Genomic DNA, 10,518 nt, shown 5'->3' with positions numbered 1-10,518 from the left:
CTCAAAAATATTTCCAACAGTCATCTATCTTAAACTTCCTTAATTTAATACCTATATTTTAATAAGTCATTTATTTTACCAATTATGTAAATTTAGTTAAATTTTCAAACATATTTTCAAATATATTTTCGGCCGTAAACCTTAATATTGAAATACTTCATTTATTTATTTTTGTAATATAAATGGTCCTGCTATGATACCGAACAATACAAAAAAAAATTATTCAAATCAGTTCAGCGGTTCTCGAGTTTCGATGACCGTGACAAAGGAACACAACATTTTTATATATATAAATATAGATTTCTAAATCAAGAGTTTTAAATGCCTATAGTGTGGTACCGATATTGTAACATTTANTTAATCAATATAACTGATTTAAAATTTTCAAATAGGTGGCAATCCTGCACAAAAGTATTTCCTAAAGTTTTCATTCCTCAACCTCTTTAATTTGATACCAATTATATTGAGTTAAATTTTCAAACAGGTGGCAACCCTCCTCAGGCATATTTTCGGCTATAAGCCTTCTTAAAAATCTAAAGTTTGATACCCAAATTACCGTATTTCATTTATTTTATCAAAATAACTGAGTTTAAATTTTCAAAGATGTGGCAACTTTACTCAAAAATATTTCCAGCAGCTATCTTTCTTAAACCTCTTGAATTTAATATCTTTCTTGTAATATATCGTTTAGTTTATCAATAAAATTGCGCTTAATTTCTTAACAGGTGGCAACCCTCCTTTAAAATATTTTCGACTGTAAGCCTTCTTAAAACTCTTTAGTTTTACACCCACATTTATTTTATCAAAATAACTGAGTTTAAATTTTCAAAGATGTGGCAACTTTACTCAAAAATATTTCCAGCAGCTATCTTTCTTAAACCTCTTTAATTTGATACCCATAATATAATATTTCATTTATTTTATCGATGTACTGTAGTTAAATTTTTAAACAGGTGGCAACACTGTTCAAACATATTTTCGGCTGTACGCCTTCTTAAAACTCTTTAGTTTTACACCCACATTTATTTTATCAATTTGTCTGAGTTAAAATTTCCAAATAGGTGGCAACCCTCGTCAAAAATATTTCCTGCAGTTATCCTTCTTAAAACCCTTTAATTTGATACCCATATTGTAATAATTTATTTATTTTATCAATATAATTGGGTTTATAAATTTTCAAATAGGTGGCAACCCTCCAATTTTTTGCGATATCATTGGTTCTGGTATTATACCGAACAATACAAAAAAAAAATTATTCACATCGGTTCAGCCGTTCTCGAGTTTTGACGACCGTGCCATACGAATACAACATTTTTATTAATATAGATATAATATATGTTACCGCATAACTTTGGACCACGTCAACCAGTTTTTTGCTTAAAAATTACTTGTTTTATAGTCATTTACGGTTTCAACGGTTGAAAAAACATAGGAATACACATACATCTCAACTTTGCATGAAAAATGAAATTTTAATCCCCAGGGGTGGTTGTAAGAGGGTGATAGCGGGAAAATGGTCAGTTGAAAATATTTTTTTGGTCATATTCGTTTTCAGCGATCCCAAAAACCTAGGGTTACTAACATTTTGTAAGCAATTTATAGTACTTTTTCAAAAAATATATTAGACTCCAAATATACATATGTATATAGTATTTTTTTAAGAAAAAGTGAAAATACTTTTTAGGTGTACATCTTTTTTCTTTCTTATGCATTTCCTCTATAAAAAAATATATTTCTTTGAAAGTATCATATGCTTTATCGCTATCAATATTTAAATTAATATAAATCAAAAGTTCTTTTTTTATTAATGAGATATTCGCTTTATTTCTCGCATCTCACTATTTCAAAATCTTAACCCTCTCATGCCCGAATTAAAATGGGCGGGGCTAAAATTTTTTTGAGTAGATATATAAGATAGGGTTGACATCAATATTAACTGTTCAAAATTTCAAGGTCCTAGGTGTCCTGGTTCAAGAGCTACAGGATGTTGCGTATATGCAACATTGGGCAATGGTGGTATATATTTAAAAACAAGTTTATTTCTTTTACAAATGCCGTTTATTTATATTTTATGTATGATAAGACACGAAACAGTTTTTTTGGGGATTGGAACACAAGTGCACATTAGATTTGCTGCATTTACAGCTTGTTCCCCATTCCGGNGGGCTAAAATTTTTTTGAGTAGATATATAAGATAGGGTTGACATCAATATTAACTGTTCAAAATTTCAAGGTCCTAGGTGTCCTGGTTCAAGAGCTACAGGATGTTGCGTATATGCAACATTGGGCAATGGTGGTATATATTTAAAAACAAGTTTATTTCTTTTACAAATGCCGTTTATTTATATTTTATGTATGATAAGACACGAAACAGTTTTTTTGGGGATTGGAACACAAGTGCACATTACATTTGCTGCATTTACAGCTTGGAAACCCAGTGGTGCATACTCTACATCTGCCTCTTGTTCCCCATTCCGGCCAATGATTATAACCATCAAGTCGTAGTGATTTTGGTGGGTCTTCAACATAAGCTCTTTTATAGGAATTTGATTCAGAGCCTGTAGAATCAGCTGGTGATGATGGAGCTGGTGATGCTGAGGAAGATGGTGCAGTTCCTGAATTCATTGTCAAAAGGAGTGATGATGGACGACCTCTCTTTTTGGCGACAGCTGTAGTTTGACTTGCGTTCAAAAGTTCGGCAGCAACATCCAATTGAAAATTTATAACCGGCATTTACTTTGATTCGCCGTCTGTATGTGCAATGTCTCTGCGGTACAACAACCAACTGTTTACTAAACTCGAATTTATGCACCAGTATACTATGCGCATGTACCATTTATTTGAGCGGTGGTTGATTTTGTACAATTCAAGCAGCATGTCTGCAAGATCAACCCCTCCCATGTGTTTGTTGTAACATTCAACTATACCTGGACGAGGTATAGTTATAAATTTCTTCTCTTTGCGGCACCATCTGTTGCATTCAGTCATGGGATTCTTACCTACATAATTTGAAACCAGTTGTACGCTCTTATTATCATACCAACGGCAAGCAATCAAGTTGTGCGTTGCTTCATATTTGAAATCGCTTGATCCACGTCCTCGCTTTTGAAGGATTTTCTCACTGCTTAGATCACAATTTTTCAATCGGTTGCTTCGAATTGTACCAACGGCTTATTGAAGAAAACCAATTGTCAAAAAACAGTTTGAAATTTTGGTTTACTGGCATATTGGATGATAAAAATAGCACGATATCTGATGATATTCCCAGGCCATAAGTCTTGCACGTTCCTTCTCCAATGTACAGACTCAAATCATATATAATCCCGGACACACCAGCTCTCGTAAACATTTTGAAACCCCACTTGTGGGGCTTCAATGGCAGATACTGCTTCAAACTATGTTGACCTAAAAAAGAATTTTATTCAGAAACGTATTACATATGTTCACAAATAATAAGTTACCTTTATATGCAATCATTTGCTCATCTATACTTTGGTATTCTTCCTGTGAAATATCATTGAATTGTTTTTTTATGATGTCCAACATAGGCCGAACTGTGTACAACTTGTCATAGTTAGGCGTTCCTTTCTGAGGCTGTTTAAAATTATCATTCAAATGGAAAAAATGTTTTATTTTATCAAATCTGTTTCTTGCCAATGCATTTCCAACGGCCGCTAATTTGAAATTGGACGCCCACGCCATTCGATAGGTTGGTATTTTCGCAACAGCAAGATAAAGAAGTATGCCAACAAACCTTTTCATTTCAGGCACAGTGCATTTCAATTGTATTCCCTTTGATTGCATGGCATACAAATTCGTTTCCTCACATATTTTCAGCCACAGTTCATCCGTAAAGAAAGTACTAAAATATTCTATGGGTTTTTTCACCGCATTGCTGCATAATTTACTTTTCCAGGTGGTCTCACATTCCATAAACTCAGCACTACTCCACTTCAAACTATTGAAATCAATTTTTTCCATTACCTCCTGTGCAACGATTTCATTTTCATTCAAATCTTCAACATCTTCAACATCTTTGCTTCCAATAATTTGGTCAATCAAACCAACTTCCACATTTTCATCTCTGTTATCTAAATTTTTCAATGTTTCCTCTATAATTTCCTCCATATTTTGATCTTCTTCTTCTTCAATTTCATCGTCAGCCGAATCATCCCAATCAAAGTTGGCAATTCTATCAATCTCAGCTTGAGTCAGACCTTTTGGGCGCATCTTAGAAAGTGTATACTGAAATAAATTATATTTTTCGAAAATTACCACAATAGACAAATGTTGCATATACGCAACACGAAAATAACAAAATTATTACAGACAAACTAAATAATATTTTCATGTAGGGTTTTTTTCTAAATACTCTCTTACCTTTCTATGTTTATGTAGTAATGTTGGTTTCAGGATGAAATAATTATTTTTATAATTTTTTTCAACTTTTTTAGAACACCGTTTTTTCGCAAAATCAATTTTTCAACTTCTCGCTCACAAATATAGCTACCGACTGAAAGCGTGTACAGCTGACTGCCAAACAACTTGCTGTTTGCTTTCTCACCACAGTAAGCTATAATTTAAAAGAAAATTCAAAACAATAACTTGAAAATAACGGGAGTTAGAGGCTCGGAAACACAATGTTGCGTATATGCAACATCGGGCATGAGAGGGTTGATAGAAAATACTCTTTCTGGTATATTCATGAAAGTTAAGGCCTGAGACGTTCTAAACAACTTTGTCAAAGAAATTTTGCCGACAAAGCCAACCATATAAAAGTTAGAAACTACATATAAAATAGGGTACAACACCTGACAAATTTCCATTTGAGGAAAAATTTTCAAAATAAAAAGTTGTATGAAGCCGTGCAGAAAACTTAAAAAAACTAATGATGCAGTTCGATTCCCCATACCCGAAATTGGATGAAACCGTCTTCTCCGGCCATGTCTTTGAAAATGTTTGAAAAAAACTATCACAGTGATATTGGCTGACGACCAACTTTGTTGAAAGCGATTAGTTGAAAGGCCGTTCAACCAAAAGTTGAATGCAACGTTGAACAATGCAAACGTTTTTTATGGTTAATATTTGGATATATGTTTTATTTTTTGATATATTTTTTATATTTTGATATTTTTAGGCATTCAAATTTTTTTTTCGTGGAACCCTGCGTTGAGTTGAACGCAAAAGTTGAACAATGCAAACGCTGCTTTATTGTCACGCCCCTATAAAACAAAATATATTTAAAAGTAGTGTACGTTGGAGAGGAGGGTTCAAAAAATTTTTTGCAAAAAAAAACCGGAACAAAATCCGTTCAGTCTTAGCTGAGCTGTGGGGGAACATACACATTGACTGCATTTCTTTATTCATTCTGAATGTTTGGAATAAACTTTTTTGTTTATTTATTCTTTAGAACGTTCCTGATGATATGTTGACGTATATTTCAAACGCATTCTGTTTATTCCGGCTGTGAAATGGGATTATCCGGAATGTATAAAGAAACGCAGCCATTATTAGGCTTTATTTTGTAAGCTGTAAAGATGGAGATGTGCATGCTTGCTTATATGTGGCAAATAAATTTGCAATTTGACTTAATAGCCATTTTTTTCACTTTAACAAATACAGTCATATGCATATTGTACTGACTGAAATTTCTATCTCATTTTTTCCGTGTCTCTTTCTCTCTCACAGATCAATAATCAGCGAATGTCTGGCATCCTTCTTTTATGTGTTCATCGTTTGTGGGGCGGCAGCTGGCGCCGGTGTAGGTGCCAGCGTTTCATCAGTTCTCCTCGCAACCGCTTTGGCTTCTGGACTGGCAATGGCAACAGTAACACAGTGCTTTAGCCACATATCGGGTAGGTCGAAACCTTTTTTATCATAATCCATCCAGTCGCTAAATATATAAAATAAAATTTCTAAAATTTAGCTTTGAGAAAAATGGCCCATAGATTTAAAACAAATTTTCTATTGGATTAATGATAATAATAGATTGGCGCTTACACAATGTGTTATTGTTTGGCCGAGCTTCTCCTCCGATTTGAGGCGTACGCCTTGATGTTGTTACACAAAGGGTAGGGACCTACACCCATTATATCCATATTTTGTGTAAACTTTGGGAAACATATTATAATTTATAGTCCTTTGGAAAAAGTCTTGACTACCTGGTAAAAAAACTAAAAACGCAGATTTACTAAATATTATGCCCTAACACTGTAGGGAGTATAAAAATACCGCGGTATTATAGAAGTAAAATGAGGAAGTTAATAAAACACGCGAACTGCACAAAGGTTATTCTGATAACTTTGCCGCGGTACGAATCGAATACAATTTTATTTTGTTAGTTTTTAAGACAAAACCAATAAAATGAGGGGGTATGCATTAGAAAAAACAACTTTGGTTTTTTTGGGGCAGTCTACATGTAATCATATGTACTAGACTGTGTCAAATAAAACGAATGTTTTTTTCTTGCGGTCCGATATTAAAATTTCGTTGTCGGTTACAAAAAAATAATGTCGGCAGAATTTCAGCCCTATTTCAAAGACAGTCTTCCATCGAAATTGAAAAACAAACTCCGTGTTTTTAAGAACTAATAGAAGTGATTTTTTCCTAAAATTTTTATTTTGATTTAAGATTTAAACACGAATTAAAAATCTTATCTATATAGTTAATTACTTCATGAAATTTTGTGATTTAAACAAAATAGTTTTCATACCTTCATGACTCCCATACGTATTTTAAAATATAAACATGACTTTACTTAGCAGAACAACCAAGGCAAAAAAATAAATTTTCTATTATTTTTCATTTACAAGTTGCACAAGAAATATGTGGTGTAGTGAAAATGATCGTCTTTTAGAATATTACTTGGTTCTTAATATTACTTTGGTTTTTTTCACTATATAAAACTTATGAAGTTTTAATAGTTAGTTAGTTTAATTTCGTTCAGAAATAAAACTTACGCGGTGTTATAACTTTGACCTGAAAACTAATAGCGTTTTCTTTTCTCGAACTAATGTTGCATTTATTCTGCCCTGCGCTAGGGCTGTCAAGTTTTCGTGTTCGTTTCTCAGCATCTTTACATGCATATTGCGTGCTCTTTCTTTAAAATGTGGCGCTCTGAAAATGTTGCCATATAAGAAGGTGACATTATTTTCGAGAAAAGAAAACGCCATAAGGTCAGTGATTTTTAAGTAAAACCTACGAAATAATTTTTATTGTACGATAAATAATGCTTACAAGGTGAGTTTTATTTTACAACATAAAAATAAAACTCAACGCGTAAGTTTTATTTCTGAACGAAAAATAAAACTCATTTCATAAGTGTTATTTATTGAAAGAAAAATAAAATTCAACAAGTAAGTATTATTTTGCGAGTAAACATAGAACTCATGAAATAATTCTTAAATTTGATGAAAAAGATAAAAATCAAAACATAAGGATTAAATTATGATTTTTTCGATATCGCTTATAACTGTTACGGTCCATGGCAGGGATGGAATTCCAAAATGTGTCTAATGGACGGCAAAAATAGTGCCAAAAAGGAGATGAAAGTGCCGCGAAATTGAAATTGCTTTATTTTAATACCTCTTAAGAACCACATATGTATTTTTAGAAATAGTATCTATTTTTAATGTAATTCATTGAATTATTAGAGTAAAATCATATTAAAATAACACAATATTCAAATTACGAAGGGGAAAAACACTTAAATTTAACTCTTCGGACCTGTTTACACATATACTTGCCTACGCTCACAAAAAAATTCCTTGATGCTAAGAAAGAAGTATATTATTCTAAGGAAATATTACCTTGAAATGGCTTCAATGACATGGCTGCCTTAATATGAGTAAACGATTTGACTCAGTTTAAGGAAAACACAATTCCTTAATTTTTAGGAAAAATTTCCTTGCCACCCGTGAAAGGAATAAGTATGTAATTTTGCTCGCGGCGCTCAAACAGTGACAATGGCCGACAGGGCAAAGCTCTGGAGTGCTAGTCGAGAGAAGCAAAGTTCGAGTCTCAGAGCAGGAAGTTTTATTTTTATTTATTTTTTAATTGTAATTTTTTGTATTTAAAAAAAATTATCTAATTTATTTTTTATGTTATTTCAGTATTTAGGTTTCTCCATATATGAAATTATTTTACAATTTGTAATTTATATTTAAATTGAAATAATTTACTTACTTTACTCTAACCACCCCCAACCGAATTCGAACCTGCGATCTCAGAATCTAAAGCAATAGTCTTCACGCGACGCCACAGCCGACAATTGCCAGGAAAGCAATTAACTTTGTCTTAACAGCACTGACAAAATTCAAAATTATTTAAGGAAATTATTACTTATATTGAGTAAATTTACTTCTTCAAATTAATGACGCCTTATTTTTAAATTAAGGAAAAATTTCTGAAATTGAGTAAATTGTTCCTAATATCAAGGAAAAAACAGTAACTCAAAAATGAGGATACTGTTTTCTTGATTTAGGGAAATGCTTTTTTCTGAGTGTATGTGCGAAATAATAGCAGTGCGACATTTTGACCAGTTTTGACTATTCTTTAGATTGGAAATTTTTTATTAATTTTATATAATGGCCCTTATTTTAATTTTTAAGTGATTTTAATTTTCACTTTTCGAATGTATGAGCAATATATCGTCATTCTGCAAACCGCGTAACTGACAGAAGCTCTCAAAAATGCGATTGCTTTATAAATAATATTGAAGNGTGCGAAATAATAGCAGTGCGACATTTTGACCAGTTTTGACTATTCTTTAGATTGGAAATTTTTTATTAATTTTATATAATGGCCCTTATTTTAATTTTTAAGTGATTTTAATTTTCACTTTTCGAATGTATGAGCAATATATCGTCATTCTGCAAACCGCGTAACTGACAGAAGCTCTCAAAAATGCGATTGCTTTATAAATAATATTGAAGAAATTGTAGTTTAAAAAACTAAAACCTCCCTATTATAATTGCCATTCGTACTGTCATCAGGTATGTAACTTGAGAATAGAAATCACTGCATCTTTTAGGCGCATCAATATTACATAGTTACATCCCGAGCTAATAAAAGGAAGGTAAAAAGAGAACCATTTTGAAAAATGAGTGCTTTTACTCTCTAATTTATGCAACCTCACATACGCGGTTTTGCATTTTGTTGATACTCGCTTTTGTACTTTAAACGACGATATGATTGTTTGTTATATACTGGCTAAACTTCTGCAATTTATGATTGTGCCAAAACTGAATGAATTGTGCCAAAAGTGCCCTTGTGAATGAAAGTGCCAAAAATGGCACTATTGTGCCTACTTTTCCATCACTGGTCCCTGCTAAAAACTCATCAATATACATACTAGTTGTAGCAAAGGTGCTCATGCCACTAACCTTAATGTTAACCTTAGTGCTGGTAGTCTTTCATTATACAATTTGAGGTTGTCTTGTGATTAATTACACTGCTCGACAGTCGGCTGGGGAGTTGATGAAACCAAATTTTTCTGAAAGTCTGGATTATACATATATAGAAAAGTAATTTGTTAGTTTTCCCAGGTAGGCTATTTTGAGCGTTTTTTTTATCATTGAAGCTGGTGGTCACAGCGCAGCATTACACCACCAACCTACCGGCATGTATTTTGTAAACCAAGCATAATTCTTATGTATTTTGAACCATTAAATACAAATCTGAAGTGTATTTAGATTAGGGATGTTGCGAATATGGAATTTTAGACATCCGCGGATGCGAATGCGGATGCGTATGTTTAAAAGCTAACATCCGCGGATGCGAATGTGAATGCGGATGACAAGTATTTTGATTTAGGTAAATAAAAAATGCAAAATTCATTTTAAATAATGGTTTTTTTTTTAATTCAGTACTTGAATTTAAAAATTGGAATTGGGTTAAAGCCTGTTTCTTAAAGTGTCGTAAATCAAACCTGCGCCACGAAATAACTACTCGCCCAAGGCGAATAACTTGAAAAATTTGAAACTTGACAGAATTGTAAATGCTCTCCAATAACTCTTTCCTGAGAATTGCATCGGCACAATCTAGCATCATGAAAAGATCGTTGTTTAAACACCGTTATTTTCCATAGAATTCTTCATTCTCATTCTTTTGGCTGTTTCAGAATTTGGAGAACCTGTAACGTCATCAGCGATTTTCGATTATAGTTTTTATACCCGAGCGCACTTGTGCACAAGGGTATTATAACTTTGTTCACATAACGGTTGTTTGTAACAGGCAAAACGAATCGAGATAGATATAGACAAATGTATACATAAATTAAGCGGTGACTTTCTGTCCGTCCGTCCGTCCGTCTGTCCGTCCGTCTGTGCACATAATAACTCGAGTAAAAATTAAGATATCGTAACGAAACTTGGTACGTGTACTTCTTTCGGGCGTAGAACGGACGGTATTGAAAATGGGCAAAATCGGACAATAACCACGCCTACCTCCCATATAACGGTAATTTTCAGAAATACAAAAAAAACGATATTTTAGTAACTACTGAAGATAATTCACTCA

General features: G+C 32.8%; 1 protein-coding gene across 9 annotated transcripts in view; it reads left to right on the top strand.

The window, feature by feature from the left end:
• The window catches only part of LOC108359572 (neurogenic protein big brain-like), a 95,145-nt gene that overhangs the window by 45,015 nt on the left and 39,612 nt on the right, over nucleotides 1-10,518 (top strand). For all 9 annotated transcript variants that reach the window (XM_017611491.1, XM_017611493.1, XM_017611492.1 and 6 more), the window contains exon 3: nucleotides 5,689-5,855. In XM_017611491.1, the coding sequence (XP_017466980.1) occupies nucleotides 5,689-5,855 (167 nt within the window). The remainder of the gene's footprint in view (nucleotides 1-5,688; nucleotides 5,856-10,518) is intronic.

Source organism: Rhagoletis zephyria, unplaced genomic scaffold (genome assembly GCF_001687245.7).
Source record: "Rhagoletis zephyria isolate East Lansing unplaced genomic scaffold, Rhagoletis_zephyria_1.1 Rzeph_scaffold_00412, whole genome shotgun sequence".
Lineage (NCBI taxonomy): Eukaryota > Metazoa > Arthropoda > Insecta > Diptera > Tephritidae > Rhagoletis > Rhagoletis zephyria.
This window is presented reverse-complemented; position numbering and strand designations above follow the sequence as displayed.